Raw genomic sequence first — 26763 nt, forward strand, 5'->3', positions numbered from 1 at the left:
TATTCCGGAGCTCTCACACTCATCAATGTCTATAAGTGGCAGGGCAAATCAGAGCATTAACACAAAGGTGTGTTCATTTGCCTGTACACATTAGCATGTATGGTTTAATGAAATATGTTCATGCTGTTGTACTATAGGATTAAAGAGGATTTTAGTGGCTTGGAGCAAAGATGTCATGCATAAACATGACAACGGTTCATCTGTAGTTGATTGAACGAAATCCTGCTAATCTTGTCACTTAGTAAGAATAACTTTCTGGTAAAGCATCTGTGCCATTTATGAATCTCAGCAACAACAAGCACTTAACCTGGGTCCATTTTCCCCTACCTGGACAAGTTAGAAACAGATATGCTGAAACTTTGTCTGACACACACACACACACACACACACACACACACACACACACACACACACACACACACACACACACACACACACACACACTCTCTCTCTCTCTCTCTCTCTCTCGCTATCTCTCTTTACTATCTCTCATTTGTCAGCAAATTTGTTCATATCTGATCTGAAATAAATGTAAAAATAAAGATTAAAAAAAAATGTATAAATAAATAAAAAATAAGACAATATTTAACTGCAATTCCGACTAAATGGAATGGGAAAGTTGGCTGTAAATGTAAATTAAATCTGAATGAAATGATTAGAAACTCACATTTTATTCACAATAGAACATAAAAAATATATAAAATGTTTAAACTGGGGAATTGTACTATTTTAATAAAAAAAATAAGTAATTAAAATGTTTATGGATGCAACACTTCCATAAAAATACTTTAAACAAAAGTTGGGTCATGGCCATGTTTACTACATGTTTACTACCATCTAGCATCCCCTCTTCTTTAAACAATATTCCGTAGACATCCAGGAACTGAAGAGACTCATTGCTGCAGTTTTGAAAGAGGAATGTCGTTTCATTTTCCCGTTTTCAGATACGAATTCTGCTTATTCAATATCCACTAATGCACACAACCCCTTAGAGATGCAAGTTGCATGATAGCAAGCTGGATGGTCCCTCTCCTCTCCAGTCCAGAGAATACGCTGTCTATAGTTTTCAAAACAGTTTTCCTCTGCCTCAGTCCTTTGTAAATAAACTTTGCCCTAGAGATGATGGCCACATTTCTGGATTATGTCTTCATATGGCTTCTTCTTTGCATGTTAAAGCTCAACCTATATTTGTGGATTATGGGCAAACTGTTCACAGACAATGATTTCTGGAGGTGTTTCTAAATCCATGCAATAATTTTCACCCTTGTCCTTTGCACACAGGAATTTCTCCACATTCTCCAGATGATATTATGTACAGTAAATAAAGAAATATTCAAAGTCTTTGCAATTTGACATTGAGAAACATTATTCTAAAATTGTTTTTTTGTTTGTTTTTTTGCAAAATGTTCCTCCAGCTGTTTTCTTCTTCTTTTTTTTTAGTAAGACCTAGTTTTTCAGCATTTTGTTGCTCTTTTCCCAACATTGTTTAGAAGTGTTACAGCCATCAAATTTAAAATGACCTTTTTTCCCTTTAAAAGGTACATTTACACAGTTTAAACATTTTGCATGTTTTCTATGTTCAATTGTGCATAAATCATGGGTTTATGACATTTGCATTTTGCACATTTTACCCACCTTTTTTTGGAATTACGGTTGAGAAGAAGACAATAAATAAAACACAGAATGCATAAGAAAAACACTATAAAGACCAAAGTTTGTGGACACCTGACAATAAGATTCGTATACATATTTTGAACATCCCATTCCACAATTAGTCCCAATTTGCTGTTTTAATAATTTATCTATAATCTAATAATATATTAATCTTCTGGAAAGATGTTCCACAAGAACTTTAATAAAGTCAGGTACTTATATACATAGGATTGGGGTCAGAGCAGTTGGCAGGCCACTCAAGATCGTGCACTCCAGCCCATGTTAACCAAACATTGTGGAGCTCACATTGTGCACAGGGGCATTGTCATGCTGGAACAGGATTGAGTCTTCCAATTCTTCTAGGGCTTCTAGTGGCCTGCATCCACTCATTCATTACATTCATTACAATTGTGCATGCTTTCAACCTTGTGGTAATAGTTTGGGGGAAAAGCCATATTGGAAAAGTCTGCGGGAAAAGATAGGTGTCGCAATACTTTTGTTCATATAAATTCATAAAGTTTCCAGAGCAAATCTAAAGGAAAGCAATAGATGGAGTCTGGCATAACAAAGATGCAAGAAAAACAGACAGAAATTTGCCAGAAAGTGCAGACGTGTAAGGATGAATGTGTGTGTGTTTGTGTAACAGAAGGCAAACATTCATGCTTGGCGATAAAAAGTAGGTGTTTGGGTTTAGGGTTTGTACATTAATGATGTAAAGAATAAAACATGACACGGTGTGTTTTTACAGGGAAAAAACAACAATGTGGTGGATTGTGGTATTTTGAAATACAGCATGTCCAGAAATGTTTAATTCCTCTCATAGCACAACAATTTGCCAAGGATTACAATGTTTTACATAATGAGTTACATAATGTTGTAACGAAACCAGGAAACAATTCCTACTAGATTTTCTTTTCACTTATGGCTATATTAACTATCTACTGCCATTCTCCTCAAAAGTGGAAAGTTCTCCATCCTTTTTTCATACAGAAAGATTCACCAGATCAACAATTTAATGTTTTATAAATAACATTTTAATAGTTTAATAGGCTCTGAATATATGAAGTGAACATACAAGTCCCTGTGATTTGGCAGCTAAAATAAAAATGATAGCAGATAAGTATCAATATCACTAAATCTGTCATTAAGAAATCCAACAGTGGCATAATTTTAACATCATTTAACAAACCTTACATACTATACATTTTAATTGTTCCAATAATAGGGGGATTATCATGTTTTCTTTGTTTTCTTTGTTCTATATTAATACTAATACTATAGACTAAGGTTGACTTATTTTGTGTATTCTCACCTGTGCAGGTGTTTCCTTTCAGCATGAATCCAGCACGACACACACATGTGAAGCTGCCAGGAGTGTTTTCACAGCGACCATTAGTGCATGGAGATGGTTTCTGACTGCACTCATTTACATCTGCAAACATAAACATAAACGCCTTATTGTCCTGCATCTCTGATTATGACTTTAACAGTAACGCACTTTGAAGTCATGTTTAATTTATATATAATAATATATATAATAATATATAATATAATAATATATATGTATTTACATGTTTTTATATTATGAGAATAAGTATGATATTATGCATTCTCCCCTGAAAAACTTTTAGAATCTATAGTCAGTGATTGTAAGTGGATTTTTTAAAACCTGTAGCTAAATTCATTACAGTATAAAACTTATTTTGCTTATTTATTATTATTAAGTTTAAAACACTATCCAAATAAATTATAAAAAAACATCTGTTACATTAGTTAGATCCCTCAAATGGAAAATTCTAAATATAATGTTCACTTGTGGTGCATAGTGAGTACCAACAAGCTTGTAACTAACTAACATTGATTGTACAGTTTTGACATGTAAATAAATAGAAAACATATTTAGCTATTGTTTAGACATATTGTTAGTTACCTTGACACTGGCCATTAATGATCTCGAAGCCTCGACTGCATGAAACACACTTAAAAGAGCCAACAGAATTCACACACTTTTGCCCTGGACATTGAAGTTCATTCTCACACTCGTCTACATCTAGGCATGCGGGAAAAACACACACAGATTAAAACCTTAATTAACTAATAAAACTAATAAACTAATTAACATAGTAACTTGTAGCCTCAATGACAGATACAAGAAAAAGTTTGTTTTTAGCAAAAAAAGAATTCTGACATTCACATTTAGAAAATCTAGTAGTAAATTCATACGTTACAGTATATTTATACATTTATACACTGTGTGTATAATTTCATACGTTACAGTATATTTATACATTTATACACTATGATATGGTAAGCAGTCCTACACCAGATTTATGTGGACACCTGACCAGCACACCCATATGAATTCTTTACCAGCTTTTCAAATATACACAAAAATATACACTGTAGCATGAACTAAACCCCACTGAACACTGTGAACACTGAAACTGGAAATGGAATGCTGACTAAACCTCTTTAGAGATAGTTGTAGCTCAACAGTTATGGCTCTTGGCTACTGATCAGAAAATCAGAAGTAATCCAAATCCTTCGATAGGCAGTTAAACAATACTCGTATGCTTCTCCAGTCCAGGTGTGTAGTATAATTGCTGACCCTGCACTTCAACATAAAAAAAAATAGGATGTGCAAAGTAATGAACCTCTGGACTCCTCACTTGATATCAGCACCTGACCTCACCAATGATCTTGTGGTTAAATGAGTACAATCCCACAGCTACTCTTCAAAGTCTAGTTAAAACCCTACCCAGAAAAGGTAAGGTTATAATAAAAGCATACGAGGGGACCAGCTTTTACATAGGATTGTGTGATATGATGTTTACCTGTGCAGGTGTTTGCCTCCAGTCTAAATCCAGGTCGACATACACATTGAAAACTTCCAGGGGTATTTTCGCAGCGTCCGTTAGGACAGAGACGTGTATTCTGAGCACACTCATCCACATCTGACACAAAAAAACAACACAATATACACCATGTCCATGTTGATCACTGGGTATACAAATGATATAGTATTCAGTCTATAATATTATCATGGTGTTTCTAATAGATAAAGGGCTCTCAAGGCAGGCAGCAGTTTTGCATCAAGGAGGAAAATGAACTAAAATTAAAGATGATTAATCAGTCTGAAACATGGTTATGTGACATCAAGGTTCATCTTTCTTTTTTAATTGCTGGATCTGTGATGATCACAAATGCTGAGCTCATAAAACTAGGAGCTACTAACCATATAGACTGTATAAGACTGCAGAAAGAACATCACTTATAATCTTATACTCCAGTAATCATGCTAGTTCTCACTCTCCAGTGTTCTGTACTGTTGAAAGATTTATGATCAAACTCTTGTTGTCACCCAAGTGATAATGGGTTCCCCTTTTGAGTCTGGTTCCTCTCAAGGTTTCTTCCTCATAACATCTAAGAGAGTTTTTCCTTGCCACAGTCGCCACGGCTCAGGGATAAATACACATCAGGGATAAATACACACCATTCACCTTAACTGTTGATTTCTGTAAAGCTCCTTTTAGACAATGTCTGTTGTGAAAAGCGCTATACAAATAAACTTGACTTGACTTTAATTTAAGTCATATCCAGAGGCCATTAATTTAAAAAATCTTATGTGACAAAATTCCCTTATTTGTAGTGGCTTTTCTGTGAAATTATACATATTTTTTTTTTCTCACTTCATCTCTATGAAAAATATTGTCCAACTGACCTACTGTTATAGGTCACCAACTCTAATAACTATATATCCAGATAAGCACATGGAAAGTATGAAGTCATCCAGTGAAAGTAATTCAATTCAGATAGTGTTTAGTGGGTTATTGGTATTGTAACACCAATGCGAACATTAGTACTGGTATAATATCTATCAGGAATTCATTACCGTGAGAAAATGAATCACATTGTCAGATTTAGAGTTTCTGGACTGCAGTCCCTTGTTACAGGATACAGAATAGGGATGGCAACAATCGTTGTACATTGAATTAAACTGTAGTGTCTATATCTGACTCAATCAAGAGGGTTCATCAATTTCATTCTATTTCAGAAGCCATTCAACTCACTCCTGAGGGGCTTGCTTCTGCACTCTATTTAGCCTGTGCACTAATCCAGAATGTGGCTATATGACCTGCTTTCAACCTTCTGATATTCTCTTCTGAGTTCCTGTAGGTGCCTACGTCGGATTTAAAATGCCAACACTTGCCAACAAAACCAAAAAGAATAAAAATATCTTGAAGACCTCGAAGGATAGTGCCAACATATGTTTTTTTTTCTTTTTTTTAATGATTTTGGCTTGAATAGATACACAAATTGTAAACGTATAGTAAGTATGACTTAGAAGATACTTACCTGTGCAGGTGTTTGCATTCAATCTGAACCCAGGTAAACATAAACATTGGAAACTTCCAGGGGTATTTTCGCAGCGTCCGTTAGGACAGAGACGTGTGTTCTGAGCACACTCATCCACATCTGACACAAAAAAACAACACAATATACACCATGTCAATGTTGATCACTGGGTATACAAATTATATAGTATTCAGTCTATAATATTATCATGGTGTTTCTAATAGATAAAGGGCTCTCAAGGCAGGCAGCAGTTTTGCATCAAGGAGGGAAATGTACTTGATTATGTGACATCAAGGTTCATATTTCTTTCTAATTTAAGTCCCATCCAGAAGCCATTCATTTATAAAATCTTGTGTGATATAATTCACTTATTTGTAGTGGCTTCGCTGTTAAATTTTTAAACATGAGTTTTTTTCTCACTTCATCTCTATGAAAAATATTGTCAAACCGACCTACTGTTATAGGTCACCAATTCTGTTAGCTATATATCTAGATAGGAACTAGGAACTTTGACTCACATAAAATGTATTACTTGTGTTACTTACAGTGCCATCCGGGTGTTTTTCATGAAAGTATGAAGTTATTACAAATGTCATCCAGTAAAAGTAATTCAATTCAGATAGTGTTTAGTGGTTTATTAGTATTGTAACACCAATGCCAACATTAGTACTGGTATAATATTTATCAGGCATTCATTATTGCGAGAAAATGAATCACATTGTCAGATTTAGAGTTCCTGGACTGTTATAGGATATAAAATAGGGATGGCAACAATCCTTGTGCACTGAATTAAACTGTAGTGTCTATATCTGGCTCAATTATTCATTCATTTCTATCTATTTTAGAAGCCATTCAGCTGCTTGTTCTATCCTTTGTCAAACTGAGACTGGGCTACTAAACCTCACGCCTGAGAGGTTTGCTTCTGCACACTATTCAACCTGTGCACTAATCCAGAATGTGGCTATATGTCTTGCTTTCAACCTACTTAAATTGTCTTCTGGGTTCCTATAGCTGGCTACATTGGATTTAAAACACTGATACTTGCCAACAAAACCAAATATAGACCAGCACCCACACAGAAAAAATATCTTGAAGACCTCAGAAGGATTGTTCCAACTTATTTTTTTATTTATTAATTTTTAAATGATTTTGGCTTAAATAGATACTTACCTGTGCAGGTGTTTGCATTCAATCTGAATCCAGGTAAACATACACACTGGAAACTTCCGGGGGTATTTTCACAGCGTCCGTTAGCACAGAGACGTGTGTTCTGAGCACACTCATCCACATCTGAGACAAAAAACAACCGCAAATAAGACACGTCACACACGATAATCACTAAGCAGACATATTATATAGTATTTATAGTTTTTCCCCCATCTGCCATTAAGCAGTGTCCAGGTGCCTGGAAGATGAACTGAACTTCCCCTAGATGTTTGAACAGATACAAATAACATAACAAATACTTATGTCTTCAAATTAACTATAAAAATGTTTTGTCTTGTGTATTCATATTATATTACCTCAGATTTTAGTCTCTGACCAAGTGAAGTATAAAGTATGATTTTTATTGGTAGAAACCTCTACTAGCACTCCTCTAAGTTATTTTGTGAAAAATGTCTGTCTCTTAAATGCCATACATGTAAATATAAACTATTTCATTGCCATTCTATTAATAGGTTTCAGGATGGCTGATCAAAATAGCAAAACTGTGACATTGACGTTCTCCTAATAATGTGTTAAAGTTAATAGATATACTCTACTAGCTTGCTAATTAGCCAAGATAGTAAATACACATGCTGGTTTCTCAGAGCAGCTAGTTAACAATTTTATCATATACACAATGTGCTAGTAGCATTCTATCTGATATAGAGATAAAAAAAAAAATCACAATTTTCTGACCTGTGCATTGACCGTTATGAAAGGTGAATCCAGCACCACAGGCTGTGCACCTGTATGAACCTGGTGTGTTCACACACACCTGGCCACGACACTGCAGAGGGTTCTCACACTCATTTACATCTAAAATGCACACACACAGAGATGTACAACATTATGTACTGCATACATCTTATTCTTTACCTATCTTTCGCTCTCTACTAATGCAAAGACAGTATAGGTCTGGAATTTCACTTGGATTTATGGATTTCACCTGTGCATTTGTTATCCTGAAGCTTGTACCCTGTATGACACACACATCTGTAGCTGCCAAGTGTGTTCTCACAGCGACCATTAGAACAAGGGGCAGGAATCTGACGACACTCATCAATATCTAAGGGATCAGATTGTACGTTTATTATGAAATGGTATAAATAAAAGTAGAAAGTTATAGATCAATGTATTTACCTGTGCATTTTCTGTTGGTTATTACAAACCCAGGGCCACAAGACACACATCTGTATGAACCCAGAGTATTAATACATCCCTGACCAGGACACTGCAGAGAGTCCTCACATTCATTTACATCTATAAAAAAATAAAATAAAAAAAATAATTAATAAAAGATACAAATGCATATACACCATCAGTTGTCCCATAAATTTATTGGGTTTTGGTTAGAAAATATGAAAACATTGTATTACCAAATATGCTAATAATGCATCAGCTTTCCACCTTAGATGCAATTTGTTTTGTTTAGCATCTCTTAGCTAGTGTTATTCTTATTCTTATATTATTTTTGAAAGTATACCTTTTTGAAATTTAATGCCAACATAAAATATGTGAGATTGAATATATTTGGCCTACTTGTATGTAAACCTTCGACTTCATGTGCATACAAAACAATAAAATCAATTAGAATAATAAAAAAGTAAACTTTATTAAATTAATAGAAATATGAACCAATAGAAAGAATAGAAACTGTACTGTACCTGAGCAGGTGTTACCCTGTAGCTTGAAGCCTATATTACACACACATCTGTAGCTGCCTGGTATGTTCTCACAGTGGCCATTAGAGCAAAGGGCCGGACGCTGACGGCACTCATCAATATCTGTGGAACATGGGAAAAATTAGCAATAAACATCATCACGGACTCCTTAAATCCCAGTCAAAAACAGGTTATCCTCCTTGCATCCAGAAGGAGAGGGAGACAGAAGGAGAGGAACATATGCAACAGAACCAGCTGGTACAGGGCCAGCTTTTTTCTATCCATCCATCCATCCATCCATCCATCCATCCATCCATCCATCCATCCATCTATCTATCTATCTATCTATCTATCTATCTATCTATCTATCTATCTATCTATCTATCTATCTATCTATCTATCTATCTATCTATCTATCTATCTATCTATCTATCTATCTATCTATCTACTTATCTATCTATGGAACATATGCAACAGAACCAGCTGGTACAGGGCCAGCTTTTTTTCATCCATCATCCATCTATCCATCTATCCATCTATCTATCTATCTATCTATCTATCTATCTATCTATCTATCTATCTATCTATCTATCTATCTATCTATCTATCTACCACTGTTGAAAACGTAAAAACAACTACAACAACACAATCTTGTGTAAGCTGCATGTTTAATAAGCACCTGCTTCAAATACTGTGCTGTGATGTTAAGTACCTTAAGAAGTTGTTAAGAAGTTTGGATGTACACCAGATTGAAACCGCTGAGCTCATAAGAGTCTTTTCATTTGTCTCATGTATGTACATTACAGCACAATGAAATTCTTTCTTTGCATATCCCAGTGATGTTAGGAAGCTGGGGTCAGAGCATACGGTCAGCCATGATACAGTTCCCCTAAAGCACAGGGGATTAAGGGCCTTGCTCAAGGGCCCAGTAGTGGCAGCCTGGCGATACTAGGGCTTTAACCTCCGACCTTTCAATCAGCAACCATCTCCCATAGAGAAGACACTAATGGCTGATTTATACTGTACGTACTGTTAATCTTCTGTGATTTGGGCATAACTTGTGCACATCAGTTTTAAAAGAGAATGTGCAGACAAGGTGTTAGGACTGCATCTATTGTGTGTATCTCTGTATCAGTCCAGTCTCTGTGTATTAATAAAGACTGATTGCTGTTATTAATGTATCTGGATATTTTGTAACTTTTGGATATAAGGGCAGTGGTTTTCAATCACACAAACCAATGACAACAATCACATTCACAGCAAAACACTTTACAGTTGTTCTTAGTTGCTTTGGGGCTTTTCTCAGATCAGAAATGTAATTCTAAAAACTATACATGTTCAACCACCACATCATATTGTCATTTGTGCTCATCATAAGAAAATTTCTTGTTGCTTTGCTCAAATTGTGAATGCTTTTGTACATTAATTTAATCGATTGTGTACAAGTGTCTGCTTTTTGCAGACACTTGTACACAATCAATTCTTTTTGCAGACAATTGTACACAATCCATTAAATGAATGTACAAAAACATTCACAAATTGATCAAAACCACGAAAAATGCTTTTATGTGCACAGTAGTTTCAAAAAACTGAGAAAAACTGTAAAAAGAGAGAGAAATGTTTTGGCTCGGTTGTGCCATCTAGTGGTTATTGCATTTAAACAATACAAGACGTTATACAATCAATTACTAAAAAAGTATTTGTGCACCTTAACATGACCTACCAGTAGTTGCTAGAAACATTTGATCAGAAATTTATTAAAGAAATGTTTGATTAGTGTGCAATTAATGTGTAATTACTAACAAGGAATGTTTACACAATGATATACTGGAAGCTGCAGGTTACATTAACCACGTAACAAATAAAACTACTAATGCCAACCAGAATAAAACTACTAATGGCAACCAGAATAAAACTACTAATGGCAACCTTCGAGAGCCAACATTTCTTGGTGAATAGACAATTTAGGGCAAGAAAATGTGCATGTAATGGTTCCTTTAAGCAAAATAAATACATGTGTATTGATAGAGCACACCTGAGCACTGGCCATTAAGGAGACCAAATCCAGGTTTGCAGAGCACACAGCTGTAGGAACCCTGAATATTTTTGCACTCCTTCCCTGGACAGCGGAGCGGGTCATCACACTCATCAATGTCTGAAACACACAGATGGATTCTATGACATCAACAATTTCATACGTCATTGTCGTTCAACAGAAAAAGGCAGAGTGAGACACTGGGCTATACTGAACATTATGAACTGAATTATAGAATTACCTGCACATGTGTTGTTCTGCAGCTTGTATCCTGTCCTGCACACACACCTGAAGCTGCCGAGCGTGTTCTCACAGCGCCCATTAGTGCAAGGGTTAGGGATCAGACGGCACTCGTCAATATCTATAGGAGATTGAGCAAATGTTTTCAATTTACATAAAGGTTTGCCGTTGAGTATGTTGTAACTAACACTAAAAAAAGAAAATGGGCAAAATATGATCTCTGTATAAAAGATGCACCCAGAGTTTAAAGGATAAGTGTAGATCACGATTTTTTCCCTGTATGAAATTACAATCGTATGCATTTAAATCTGGATAGAGCACAATTTAGGTATTAAATTCTCAATATTTGCATTAAATAACTATAAAAGAGAACAAAGTGTGGCAGAGAGATAGCTGAAATGGTTGACATTTGCCAAGAAATTCTGCTCTAGTGTAGCTAATATCAGTAAAAGACCAACTCTTTGTTTCAACAGCCATTTAAAAAAAAACAGTAACTTCTTTTCCTTTAAAAAATGTGAACATTAGTCAACTTATAGTCGATTTGAACTGCCAAACTGGAGTGCTAGCACACACATCTGATGAATGCTAAACTCCTGAAGTACTCTCAAAGCATTCTTTGAACAATCCTGAAGCAGGATTAGCTGCTAAAAATACGAAACTGCTGTTAACACACACTGACCTGAGCACAGGCTTTGCTGGGAATTACTCTGATAGCCTGAAGGACACACACAGCGAAAACTTCCCACTGTGTTCTCACAGTGACCAGCCAAACATAGCCTCGGAGACAACAAACATTCATTTACGTCTGCGAAAACACAAAGTGATACATTTCCATTTGTTTTAATTAATCAAAATCTAATTTTAGCATGTGCATTACTAATGCACAAGAAAGACAGCGAGTTGTTTTTTTTAAACATAACATACTTTACATACTGTGTAACTAAATTTTATATGGATAGGCTGTTTTATGTGTAATACAGAACTAGAGTTCTGATGTTTTTAGATGACCTCGTGCTTCTATGCCAGGATAATAAGCTCATTGGAAAGAAGCTACTAGCTAATATAATAGCATGATTACAGAAAGTTGTGATGTTGAGTCTATGTTCATTTTTGAAAACTTCATGCTGTTTAATGTGCTATTGTATTAATACTTACAACAAATTCTAAAACGTACTCTTCAATCAAACAGCATATAAAAGTGTATAATAAAGATGAGTAACTACAAATTAAAATGCCAAAACTTGGTTTTATTTAGTCTATTTAATAGCAAGCTGCTAGCTAGTAGGCTAATTAGTGGTTTGTACAGTTGCTGAAAAGCTTGAAGGACTTGAGACATAAACTTATATCTTACTTTAAGGACCAATAACAGCTGAGAAGGTTTTAAGGATTGGATCCCATGACCTTCAGGGTCAAAGGTTATTATATAGCCAGCAAAATGAAAATCTAAAGGTGATTTTGTGGCTGGTCAATACAAAGACTCCTGAAAACAAAAGCAAATTGTTTAACTGAGGGTAATGTGACTTGTGTGAAAGCCTGACCAAGTCTTCAAACTCTTTGAAATGAACTTTGACCTTTAGAAGCTTTAAAAGGTCCCTGGGAAAATGTAGAAAAGACTAAAGCATGTAAAGTGGTCAAATGCAAGAAAAAAACAAAAAAACAAAAAAAAACAATGGCATCCCTTCCATGGATAATTGTTGAATTTTATTCAGATTTTAAGTGTTAAAGAAACAATATATAAACATCAGATATCAGGTACATTTTTTTTCTATTTGTTATATATTAAATTAAACTATTTAATGCCAAAACAGATTCAGTGGGTAAAATCAAATACGTAATATTGTGTTTTAATTTAGTTCATTGTTTTTTATTAGATTGTGGTGCCACTGTATATACTGAAATCAAATTCAGTGCACACAGAATAGTGGTGTATCAGCTGTTCATCAGCTCTGTAGCATGATGTGTGAATTCTGCCTTTTTTTATGTCAGCTAGAGGTTAGAGGTGCATTCTCATGCTGTGTCTTCTTTTTCATTGTAATAAACAGTAAAAACCTTAAACTCATGTAATTATTTTGCTATATAATTCCTATTTTTTTGTGGCTAATTTGTCTATAGCTGCCCATTAAGCATGCTGGTAAAAAATAAAAATAATAATAATAATAATGTCGAATTTGGCACATTTATTAACGAGGGTCTAAGAAACATTCCTTCTGCTAACGCACCACCACTGAGACAAATTTGCTTCTAATTTGGAGGTGTATATATACTTTACACTGTGTCCAAAAATTAATACATACATTTTTACTCCATACTTATATATTATATTATACCACTATCTCAAAGATCATGTTTCCAATATTTTTATTTTGCCCTGTTTTGTTCCCAAGTTGTTTGTAAAAGTATTTTTCTACCAGAGAAGGCAAGCTTTCACAGCTTAACCACATGCCAGAAATACACTTATTTTAGTGTCTGCTATTTTGAGAAACTTAGGATGCAAGAGAAGAACAGGGAACATTTCATACCTTGGCAATGACCTGCTTGAGAATTGAGAATGAATCCAGAATTACACAAACATGTGTGTTTTCCCCCAGCCTTATCAATACACCGACCAGGCCCACAAACCTGAGGGTTAACCTCACACACACGCTTGTCTGTAAAACACACATAAACAGTGTTAATAGCAGTGATGACTGATTGTGACACACACACACACACACACACACACACACACACACACACACACACACACACACACACACACACACAGACTGTTTTCAAAGTGAATCCTTTTTTTTTTTTATTGAGCACACCAGTACCCTCAGGCAAGTGGAGAAAAATAGAGTGAAAAATAATTACAAAAAGAAGTGGATGATCAACCCTGCTTTACCCTTGTTCATTATAGGGAACATGAGCTCTGTTTTTAATAAAATGGATGAATGCAGACCAGTAATTTTATACTCAGTGCATTTCTTTATAAAGACCTGGCTAACAGAACTGATTCCTGAAGCCTCATTGCAAAGCATCCATATAATGAATAACACAGAAAGAGTGGTAAAAGCAGAGAAGTTGGGGCTAGCAATAAGTAAAGGATAATTAAACCTAGACATAGAGTACATTTAAAGGAACAACATTGAGCTTCATAGAGCTATTAGCCTGGTCATATTTCTGTGTCCTGCACTCTGCCAACAAAGACGTGAATTGAATCATGAAAATCTCTGTAACTCTTTGCCCGCTTTCATACAGTATGCAAACTGCCATTCCAAAGCATTGCAACATCCCCAAAGCCCTGAAGTCTCAAAGTAATTTTTTTTTCATTCTGATATTCGATTTGAACATTAGCTGAAGTGCTTGATCTGCATAATATTTGCAATAACTGCCTAAATATAAAGGTGCACAGGTGTTCCTAATAAAGTGGATTGTAAGAGCATTCAAATTCATCCCAAAGGTATCCAACAGGGTTGAGGTCAGAGCTCTCTAGCAGACCACTTACAACCATGTAAACCAAATCTTCATGGAGCTGGCTTTGCGCACAAGGGCATTGTCATACTGGAACAGGTTTTGGTCTCCTCTAGTTTAAGTGAAGGAAAAATGTAATACTGGAGCATCCAAAGACCTCTTATACAATTGTCTGCTTCCAACTTTGTGGTAGAAGGTTAGGGAGGAACCATATATATAGCTGAAAAAGCCAGGTACTTAGCCTATATCGTGTATCTATATATCATATATCAAAAGGTAAAGAATTATGTATCCTGTATCATAAAGCAGGAAGCTATTGGCTAAAGTCAAGCACACAGCATGTCTCACACTCTTACTAGCCCTGATAGTAATGTACATTTAGGGCTTGTGGCACACACCCAAATCCAGAGCAACTTACAATTATGGGATTTATACATTAAACAATTTAATTTAATTCAATTCATTTTTATTTGTATAGCGCTTTTAACAATGAATATTGTCTCAAAGCAGCTTTACACAGATAATGTGGTGATTAAAAGTGAATATGTTCTTTATAAGTAAGTTTGTCCCTGATGAGCAAGCCGGTGGCAACTGTGGCAAGGAAAAACTCCCCGAGATGGCATAAGGAAGAAACCTTGAGACGAACCAGACTCAAGAGGGAACCCATCCTCATATGTCCATTTATACAGATATCTAAACAGATAAGGAAACAGGGTTCTGGGCCCAGCAGTGGCAGCTTGGTGGTGCTTGGATTTGAACTTACAACCTGCCAGTCAGAAGATAAACTCTAACCAGTAAACCACCACTACCCTTTGTAATAGGGAATGGGGGTGTTCACTTGGTTTAATAGTTATAGTGGGAATTGTATTGGTTTTGAATGGAAACTGTATAGTGTATATACATTGCAAAGTATATACAGTAAATAACATAGTATGTCTGGAGGATACCATTAAAAAGCAATCAAGAAACTTTGGCAATTTGTAGATCACATGTTTGTATCTACTTAACACCATTTGGACATTTTTATGCATCCAGATTTTAGTACCTTTTTACAATATACTTTTTGTTTTATGATAATGAATTAATGATGTACACAAACTTAATACATAATGTAAACCATCTGGTAATGTTTTTTATTGTTAACCGCTGATGATTTTTTAATGCTATTTGTAATTGAAACCCTCAAAACTTTGATGGTTGGTTTTTTTTTTTTTTTTTTTTTTTGCAGCGAGGACTGTTCTCCATACCTGCATCTAGTTTAACAGTTCATACAGGGTAACTTGGCAAGAACAAGATTCCCTGCAATTCTCTTTGCATATAGGGATTTTAAAATAAAACAGACTGAGACTGAGGAACAGGGCAACATGCTATATAAAATGCTTAAGTTTATATAGGTGCATATGTCTGTTTATACTGTATTTGTGTAATGTATATTTCTTTCACTCGCTCTATGTGTCTTTGAGACTCACTATAAATAGAATGATTAGTGCTACTCTCTCAACTCCATCCAAGTCCAAATTTTTGGCTTGTAGAATACACTGGCACCATCTCAGTCGCTTTACATATCAAAGAAAAGGACTGAAACCATATTCCATATTGTCTCCACATTTCTCAAGAAATTTAAACAGCTTGCTGGCTGTGTTATAATCTGTGTGGTTTCAGTAGAGTATCTGCTTACAGGTTACCAGTTTCAAAAATTAAGACATTAAAGGCCAGAGTGTAAGGTTCAGTTATTTAGTGAATCTGCTAAAAAATATAAAAAACCAGCTAGAATAAACATTGTTTCTAGAAATAGTTTTTGAAATTTTTTTTAAAAACTGTTTCTTTTTTCCATAGGCACATCATTATTATTGCAAATTCTTGATTAAACTATTCAAATATCATTATAGATCTATAATATAAATGATCTAAAACCCTTAAAGAGGAAATTAAATACTAAAATTTTGTATGAATGGAATAGAAAGAACAAAGATACAAACGTAAGAGTAAAATAAATTCTTTAATGACCTGATATGGGTGGAGGTGGACGAGCCGTTGAGGGAATTGGGAGAGATACGATTGCAGGATAATGGGGTTGAAAAACCAATGGCCTACTTGTGTGGGTCCTAATCACGTCTATTTATGAGGAAAGAAATGTTTTACGTTAATCAGTTTAAAATAATCAAACACGTTTATTCATTTTACATTTTAAAATGTAAAAAAAGTAAGTTGTCTGTAAGCAAAACTGGCATATTGGATAAAAATAATAATTAATTTTTGTTTTTACAGATGTAGAATTCTTATTAATTAAGCGAATCACAATCTATGAATCGGACAGACCATGGTATAAAAACACTATATGGACAAAGGCCCATTAGGACACTTGAATTTTTCAGCCATATGTGGTTCTTCCCAAAACCATAACCACAATGTTAGGGGTACACAATTATATAGGATGACTTAGGATGCAGTAGCATAAAATTTTTCCCTTCACTTGAACTAGGAGACCCAAACCTGTTCCATCATGACAATACCCCTGTGCACAAAGCCAGCTTCATGAAGATATGTGTTACATGGTTTGGAGTGAAAGATCTTGAGTGGCCTGCTACAGAGCTTTGACATCAACCCCACTGAAAACTTGGGGTGAATTAAAATGATGACTGCACCCCAGGGACCTCACCCTACACCAGAGCCTGATTTCAATAATGCCTTTGGGGCTGATTGATACCAAATCTCTATAACTACATTCCAAAATCTAGTGGAACATCTTCCCAGGAGCTAGGATTTTATTATTACAGCAAATGGGGACTAAATGTGTATAAATGGAATGTTCAAAAAGCAAATATGAATCTTATAGCCAAGTGTCCACACACGTTTGCCTATGTAGTTTATATATTGTACAACAGTACAAAATGCAGTTAGATGCTTTTTTAAAGAAATCGAAAGAAATTTGTTGATTTGTGCCAAATAAGACTTTTACACTTTGTATTGTCAAACTATTAAAAAATGTATCAATATTTAATTTTTCGAAAATGATCTATCTGTTCCTTGCAGTCTAAGAGAGTAAAACTTTCCAATGCTTACAGCAAGGTACCATATCCTCACTTTGTTATTAATCACGTACACAATAGTGATGCCTGTGAGCTCATGCATCTAAAAGTGTGTGGATAATGGTTTCCTCCGAGTGTGTTATCTCGTTCACACAAAATTTGGAAATCTGGCAAAATTCTAAACTTGGTTTGGCCCATACATTCTGAACAGACTGATAAATAAGTGTGTGTGTTTTGATGTATTTGGATAAATAATGATAGACAATATGCTAAAGTTAACAATCTATGCTCTATTACTTATAATATTCCTAGCAACTGGTTTTTATCTTGAGAATAAACAAAGTGAATACGTTTAGGTTTTTAAATTTTCAAGTTATGGGTACTCACGGAAAAATTCTTTGCTTGGTTGGCTGGTAGTTGAAGCAAGACCTCCAGTTTGTCTGTGCTGACTCAGCTGTGGTTCATTCTGAATGATGAAAACTTCTGATGTGATTGGCTGCCTCTGACCACTACTAGATTGCTGAATCCTGACGTTATGGCTGATAGTTGCAGATTGAGTCCTCGTAGATTGAGGTCTTTGATTAGGTGGTGGTTCGTTTCTTGTTGTCGACTGCAATAATGATGTGCCGTATCTAGACACTGTTGTTGAAGTACGATTGGTGTGAGAGATCAAGGAAGGGCTATGTGGTTCGGAAACCCTCTGATTTAGTTTAAGAGTGTTGGGTGAGTAATGGTAGCCAGGACCAGCAGGACAAATCTCCTTAAATTCAACTGTGGACATAGATTGTATATTAGTAGAAAATTAAAGCAAACTGCGGTATGATCTTGAAGTTCTGAGAAAATAATTGAAGTAGTAATTCCATTGGCTTTGGAATTTTCCATTGGAAATTTTGGACCGTTATAACTCCTAAACATTCCAAGCTACATGCACAGCTTTCAGACGATTCCAAACCAAGCTTTATATTTTTGCACTGAGCAAACTTATGATTTTCTCATAGAGAATGATTAAAAATCCAAATAATTACGCCCATACTCTAAGATTGGAATGTTCATGATTCAAACTCCAAATGTCAAATCTCTCTCTCTCTCTCTCTCTCTCTCTCTTTCTCTCTCTCTCTCTCTCTCTCTCTCTCACACACACACACACACAGCCACACACCCATCAACACACCCACACACACACACACACACACACACACACACACACACACACACACACACACACACACACACACACATATAACTGTGTGCACATGGCCTGAAGCCCCTGTACTCTCTCACACTCTGTCAATGTACCAGTAACACACACTCTCACTTATTTATTATTATAAATATAAATCTACCTACAACACACATACACACCCTCTCTGCATTTCTTTTTATATATCTACCTTTATCACTCTCTCACTTTATTTAATTGTGAGAATATTATGTAATTCCATATGTCTTTCTACAGGTATCACTCCATTTGTCATCTACCTTTCAACCAGTAACTGTCAATCCATTTTCTTTCTTTCTTTCTTTCAATAACATCAAAGTTTGATATAAAGAACTTTGTTAATTTAGTTTTTTTTATTTGTTGGTCAAGCTTCTGTGTCTTTCCTTATGATGTGTAATATCAAACCTGACTATAGAACCAAATATAACAAACTGGGTCAACTAAATATTAAACACTGTTTCAATGAAATAAAAATAAAGTGACTCACCAGATCCAAAATAAGGGCACGCCTCACACTTCCTTCCCCAGGCTTTGCCGACGCGACTGCAGCAGCAAATCTGCTTGGTGATGTTCTTCAGAATGGGCAAAGAGCAGACGCTCTGAGAGACAACACGGAAACACTGATCCTTCTCGTCTGAAATGACTCTCTGGGCTGTGTAACGAGGGAAAGAAAGTCACAACACTGCATAAAGGCAAAACAATAGCAATCAAGCATGAAAGACTGAGTGAACAAAGACATGGATTCAAACATGCAGCATTCTCCTCATGCCAGGCTATTATGATTTAGAAAATTGACCATTGTTTTTATTGATTATCAGCCTGATCACTGGACTTGCACCTAATGTGTGCTGCCAATGGACAATTCTGCACATTTCCCTTTAGCAAGTTTCTATGCTTTATTCTATATAATAAAACCCCAAATTGTTATTGTTATTGTTGGTGACAACCAACACAGCTAGAGAAAAAAAATAAATAAATAGCTGGCACAACATTATTAAAAACACATGCATGCACATGCATGAAAGCACAGGCACACAACAAACATACCTACCGCTATCCATATATAAGACGCTTTAACAACATTCCAAAAAAAACACTGATGCTCCCAACCGTGCAGTTAAAAAAAAAAAAAAAAAAAAAAAAAAAAAAAAGGAGCACAAATTGTGTAAAGGTCAGAGGTCAAAGGCATCAGGAAAGCACAAGACCACAGCAGCACAGCGACAGTATCGCACAGCCATCATTTAGCATTTCAACACTCGAAACATTCAACACTTCTGTCTGTCTCTTCTGATATTCATCTCTGTCTTGGATTCAAGAGTATGTGACATTTCTAAAAATAATATACTGAGGCACATCCAGAAGTCTGAGTGCACTACTACTGAGCATTACTACTATTCATTATTTAAATAAAAATTTTATTGGTCACTGCACAACTATACATGTGCAATGTGCAGTGAGATGCTTATTAAACAAATAATTGATTAATTTATTTATTTTATTTGCTTAAAAATCTCCCTAAATATTCCCTAAACCAGAACTGCCATAAAACCAAAAATCGAAACATTTAAAACACACCTACTATATAATACCACAAAGCTGTACATTTTATTTACTATACATTTTATTTATTTGTTATTTATTATTTAGTTATTTATGTAACAGAACAGTTCTATCTATGATTCAGACATTTACTTTTAATGTGGTCATTATAATAAATTTTTTTTTTATAGTAACTAATTATGTGTGAGTACTTGCATGGATCTACATAATCTGTAAATAAATAGAGAAATGGTTATTAAATATTATTAACTAATTAATGAATGTATCCTTGTACTAATATATATATATATATATATATATATATATATATATATATATATATATATATATATATATATATATATATATATATATATATATATATATATATATAGTACAGACCAAAGGTTTATATATATTATATATACAGTACAGACCAAAAGTTTATATATATATTATATATACAGTACAGACCAAAAGTTTATATATATATTATATATACAGTACAGACCAAAAGTTTATATATATATTATATATACAGTACAGACCAAAAGTTTATATATATATTATATATACAGTACAGACCAAAAGTTTATATATATATATTATATATACAGTACAGACCAAAAGTTTGGACACACCTTCTCATTCAAAGAGTTTTCTTTATTTTCATGACTATGAAAATTGTAGAGTCACACTGAAGGCATCAAAACTATGAATTAACACATGTGGAATTATATACATAACAAAAAAGTGAACTGAAAATATGTCATATTGTAGGTTCTTCAAAGTAGGAATCAAGAGAATGCCAAGAGTGTGTGTGAATATCACATATTTTCAGTTGTTTCACACTTTTTTGTTATGTATATAATTATATGTATATATATATATATATTCCTTACTTACAGTACACTCAGTAAAGTAAGGTTTTGTGCCAAACATCATAGGTCCTAGTCAGTAAAGTCAGTCAGTAAAGGGTTTTTTATCTATTAAAATATAATATAATTATAATTAATATTATTATATAATAAATATAATAATTCTTATTTTGTTTTGAATTCTTTAATTTCACAATCTTGCAAATTATTTTTAATGGTGAATAAATATGTATTGTTGCGCATGTATTCTTTTTTTTATTTAGTTGAAGTATCCTTTTACTTTCTTACCTTCTTTTTTACTTTCTTTTTTTAACCTTCATGCATTTTGTTGTTTGACTAGATTAGCTTGTATCTCATAAGATATAAAAACACAAAATGTTAAATGTAGCTTTTTTTTTTTTTTTTTCAATTGATTACAGCTTACAACAGCAGTTACTGTATGTACTGTTAATGTACAGTATTAAACTTAAAATTAGCCCAAAAAGCTGGTATAGATATATCCGAAATAATTACTTTTTCAACAGCACGTAAAAGGTAATCTTTATTTTTGGGGATATTACCGAGTTTTAATTCATACTGCACTGTTCACCTGTTCACTGTTCACAATTTAGTTTTTTGTTTATTTGGAAACTCTGGTTACTTTGGTATTTCGTATATACACATTATATTATTATTATTATTTATTTACATACTTTCAATAGCTGCTTTATTCTTGTAAGGATGCTAAAATGTTTTAAACAAATTAAATTTTTTTTAGCAATTTTATAATTAGTGTATTCAATTCAGTATATTTAAACATATAACATTTTTAAGTCATTTATATCACCCTTGTAGTTTTATTATAACAATTAATTCTGTCTAGATCATTAAATAATTCTCTGCAGTACTCACCATTACATATTTAAATATTAAAAATACATACGCTAAAACCAAACTTTACTTTTATTTTAAAATGAAATATTTATAACCTTAGAAATGAAAGCAGTTCTTTTTGTTAGTGATGTCAGACCTCTGAACCTGATCCTCTTTATTGCTTTGTAACTGTAACAGACTCTTCAGTTTTGCCATCATTCCAGCATTTACTTACAGATACAGATGCCACGTGAGGCGTCCAATAAGAAACCAGGTTTGCAAACACAGCTGTAGCTCCCGCGGGTGTTCACACACTTCCCGTTCTCACAGAAACCCTGCTGCGCACACTCGTTAATATCTACACCAAGGGAGGAAGATTACAGGTAGGTGTGTGGGCGTGTGCATGGGTGTGTCTTTGGGTGTCACAATTATTTCCATCCAAATGGTTTTAGGTAAAATTGCTCATAAATATAGAAGCAGAAAAACAAACACATTCCTATGTTGCAAATGCTGCATTAAAGTGTTTCCTCCTGTTTAATGGTATGGATATACATTCTTATAAATATGCACATACTATACACAAGCAGTGTGTGGTATAAGTCATACAAAAAAGTGCATACATGCTTTTTCCTATCAAGTTCCTGTGCTTTTACATTTACAGCTGGAGCTGGTTGTGTATGCATTAAAGGTTTAGGGGATGGTACTGTCCTTAGCATGCCCAAGGCCATGGGACAGCTCCATGACTTAAGAAAGAGGGGCCCTTTGAGAGGATTCCACACTAACATCATAAACAGGACCAGGTGCTGGTTGTCTTTGAACTTACAGTATATACTATTATGCTTGAGAATGTGATGTCATGAAAGGCTTAGGAATGTGATGCTGTTTTTTGACTCATGCCTCCACTACCTACCACATACCAGTGATGCCACTGACAGCTCAAGGACACTCAGGACAATTTCTTTATATGTTTTCCTCATTTGCCAGCATGCTGCAATATTTTAAGGGAGTAGTAACACTTTACTGCATGCCAAGGACCAAATCCTGTCTCTGTGAAATTGATTGATATATGCAATAGCACTATAAAACTTTTAAAAGTTATACCTTAGTTTTAAAAACAGCAATAAATGATTTGTAATATAGATTTCACAGTTTGAAACCAATTGTTCCAGTTGAACATGTTTATTTTTGCCATATTTATGTCAATACACAAGTGTACTCCAATGTTAAAATGTTTCCACTTTCAACCAAAAGTACAAAATCATGCCAACAAAGGAACAATTTCAGAAGAAGATCAGCTGGACCATTTTTTATCCATATGCTATTCAACGTGTGGGCTGAGCAAAGATTCCCTTTTACATTGAGCTAGAGTTTTTTTTTATATATTTTCTAAGTTTTTTTTTATTTGTTTTTCACTTCATTTGTGTAGCTATTTTAATTCCATATTTAATTTACTTTGGTTTTATTTGAACCTTTCTGGTTTAAAAGGAGTCTGTAGATTTTTATATCTTCGTTATGCACATTTCAATAAGCAGTTACTGTACTTTTTCTATTGAGGTCAATGAGGGCACTCTAACTTAAGTTAATGGACACTGGTTTGAATTACGGCTGTGTGATTCTATCACATTACAACCATGTAAATCTATGTAGAAACTGCCAATGGGTTTTGATTGACATGAACTGTTCAAAGAGCAGGCCCTGGAGGCACCAGCTATAAAAAAAAAAGAAAATTTAAGAGGAAGTACCTAACATATTTGTCATTACTCCACTCCACGTAAAATAAAAATCTAACCTTTCCAATATGGTGAAACAATCCTATTAGGTAGCTTGTTGACAATTTCCAAGTTGGCATTATTAAAATTATTATAAAACTCAAAAACAATGGAGATGGACTCTAATTCATATAAACTGTTGGCTAAAAAGGGTATGAGCTGCAATTGCAATGAACAGTTTTATAGTCAAGGGGGACATCAGTAAATAGATAACAACCTCAACAATGATGAAACTATAATGCAGTGGTCCCCAACCATTTTTGCACCACGTACCAATTGACCAACGGACGGGTGCTGGTCTGCGGCCCGGGTGGTTGGGGACCACTGCTATAATGAATGGATATTTAGTGGGACTTATTTAGAAACACTAAAGTGTTTACTCAATATATATTTATTTTTGTAAAGCTGCTTTTGGATTGAATTGAATTGAATTAAATTGTACATTGAAACTAACCTACACTAAACTTAAAACCCTTATTTAATACATCTTTTATAGTTATATAATAATAAAGTTGAGAGTCAGAATGAACGTGGACACACACACATGCACGCACACACACACACACACATGCACACACACGCACACGCACGCACACGCACGCACACGCACACACACAAATCACACACATGCACAGAGCAGGCTTTTTCTTTGAATCTCTCTTGGTAGTAAACTGTTCTCTGAGGCACAGAGAGTCACAGACATTTTGTCTCCATCTCAGTGATAAGCCGCAACCCCCGACATCCCTACCCCTCCACACACACACACACACACACACACACACACACACACACACACACACACACACACACACACACACACACACCTCAGTACCAGATTGTGTGACATCACTTATCTGATTGGCATGGAATATCACACACAGATAATTAAACCACCTACAAAATTTCTGCACTACATTAGCAAATACACACACACAGGCACAGACACACGCACACAAACACACACACACACACACACACACACACACACACACACACACACACACACACACACACACACACAATCAAATGCATGCATGCACGCACACAAAGTAAATTACTAGTAGCATATATGAGTAGCATAATTCCAATTATACCAGTCCTCTATACTTCAGATGATCTTCTTATAGTTTAATCTTCTTCTTCAACAGGATGAACAAAATGTCAGCAATGTAGCAGAGGTGAAGATTTAAATCCAGTAAAACTAACACAAAATATTACAAAAAGAGGTAAATCATTTATAGCCTTCAATAATAGTAATTAGTAATTCTCATAGTAATAATTTTTATTTCTGTATAAAACTATGCTATTATAAGGGGGAGTGGTGGCTCCAGCGGTTAAGGCGCTGGGTTGCCGATCGGAAGGTCTGGGGTTCAAGCCCCGGTTTCGCCAGGCTGCCACTCTTGGGCCCTTGAGCAAGGCCCTTAACCCTTTATGCTCCAGGGGTCCCTTACGAGGGAAATATCAAGGTCCGTGACGTGGGGCCACCTTCCCGTGGGCTCACCACCTGCAGGAGGGACCGTAAGGGACGGTGCTGTGAGGATTGGGCAGCAGTCGAAGGCGGGGGCCTGCTTAGACTGCTGCCCCCGCGACCCGGATTATGGATAAGTGGGAGAAAATGCTATTCAACATTTAAAGTTTGGCATACGCCATTTTTGCCAAAGTTTGGCAACGTTTGGCATACGCCATTAACCAGAATGACTTCTGAGACAAATGAGGGCCCCAGAAGTGGTAGCTGAGTGGAGCTAGGCTTCAAACTCAAGACCTGCTGATCACAAGGCCAACAGCTAAAACTTCCAACATTATTCAACATTCCCATCATCTTTTCCACATCTTTTGGATTAATGTTCTTAGGCAATATTACTTATTTTCATTTTTTAACATATTTAAAAAAGATTTAAGAAATTCTGAACCAGCAATTTGAGTGTAATTGTAACTGTTCTAAAAACATTATAGAAAAATGCATCATGTCCAATAGTGCAGGAATTTATCTATTACAGTATGTATTTGATATAAATGCTGCACAACTTGAGTTCTGCTTCCTTATCTCCTTTTATTTAAAAAATAAATAAAGTTCTTATATCTAATTGTCTGAGACGAGTTCACATAAGTGAAATGTATCAATGCTGATAAACTCAAAGTTTAGCACCTTGGAATGCTTCTTGTTCAATTTAACTGACCAGAACCCAGAAATACACACTATAAGGGGTAAAAGTATTGGGACACCTGACTTTTCCAGCTAGATTTGTTTCTTCACAAAGTTAAAGACAAACAATCGTATAAAATGTATTGAGTGCATTAGGGTTGAAGTGGAAGATCTACTATGGAGCTCTGACCTCAACCCTGTTGAACACCTTTGGGATGGATTGGCAAGCTGATTGCACCCCAGGCCTCCTCATCCTACATTAGGACCTGACTTTACTAATGCCCTTGTGGCTGAATGAGCACAAATCTCCACAAGCACACTTACCAGAAGAGTGGATGTTATAACAGCAAATTGGAACTAAATGTTGAATGGAATGTTCAGAATGCAAATCTTATAGTCAGGGGTCCACATATAGTACTTTGTCCATATAGTGTAAATTTAAAAGATCCATCAGACTCATTGGTAGCCTGATGGCTAGTTGGCTAGCTGTTTCACAATGATTTTGTAGTTGATGTAAAATTTACAATGTATGCAAACCTGTAACTGCACCACAACGACACACTTTTGTTTTGTTTTTTTCTGAATTTCTTTCAAACTTGCCATTGGTCTCTTTAGTATAAAAATGGTCCATTATGTTGCTTAGCAACCAAAGCTTACAGTTTTTGCAAATGTGATTAATAACAAATTAAAATAATAATTAAATCCTGAATAATATTGTTAATGAATGACA

The 26763-nt window shown here is 35.0% G+C and overlaps 1 protein-coding gene across 7 annotated transcripts in view; it reads right to left on the minus strand.

The window, feature by feature from the left end:
- The window catches only part of ltbp4 (latent transforming growth factor beta binding protein 4), an 83757-nt gene that overhangs the window by 12472 nt on the left and 44522 nt on the right, over positions 1–26763 (minus strand). For 2 of the 7 annotated variants that reach the window (XM_083552762.1, XM_083552763.1), the window contains 16 exons: positions 19340–19504; positions 18021–18404; positions 16612–16719; positions 13671–13799; positions 11153–11272; positions 10912–11031; positions 8880–8999; positions 8356–8475; positions 8162–8281; positions 7912–8031; positions 7180–7299; positions 6010–6129; positions 4488–4607; positions 3584–3703; positions 2966–3085; positions 1–29 (listed from right to left, as the gene is read on the minus strand). The exon at positions 1–29 is cut by the window's left edge and continues 97 nt beyond it. In XM_083552762.1, the coding sequence (XP_083408888.1) occupies positions 1–29; positions 2966–3085; positions 3584–3703; positions 4488–4607; positions 6010–6129; positions 7180–7299; positions 7912–8031; positions 8162–8281; positions 8356–8475; positions 8880–8999; positions 10912–11031; positions 11153–11272; positions 13671–13799; positions 16612–16719; positions 18021–18404; positions 19340–19504 (2135 nt within the window). Of the gene's footprint in view, positions 30–2965; positions 3086–3583; positions 3704–4487; positions 4608–6009; positions 6130–7179; positions 7300–7911; positions 8032–8161; positions 8282–8355; positions 8476–8879; positions 9000–10911; positions 11032–11152; positions 11273–11830; positions 11957–13670; positions 13800–16611; positions 16720–18020; positions 18405–19339; positions 19505–22356; positions 22480–26763 lie in introns of all 7 variants that reach the window. The other 5 variants (XM_083552758.1, XM_083552759.1, XM_083552760.1 and 2 more) reach the window with 5 other exon arrangements.

Source organism: Silurus aristotelis (genome assembly GCF_946808225.1).
Source record: "Silurus aristotelis genome assembly, chromosome: 10".
NCBI classification, from domain to species: Eukaryota; Metazoa; Chordata; class Actinopteri; order Siluriformes; family Siluridae; genus Silurus; species Silurus aristotelis.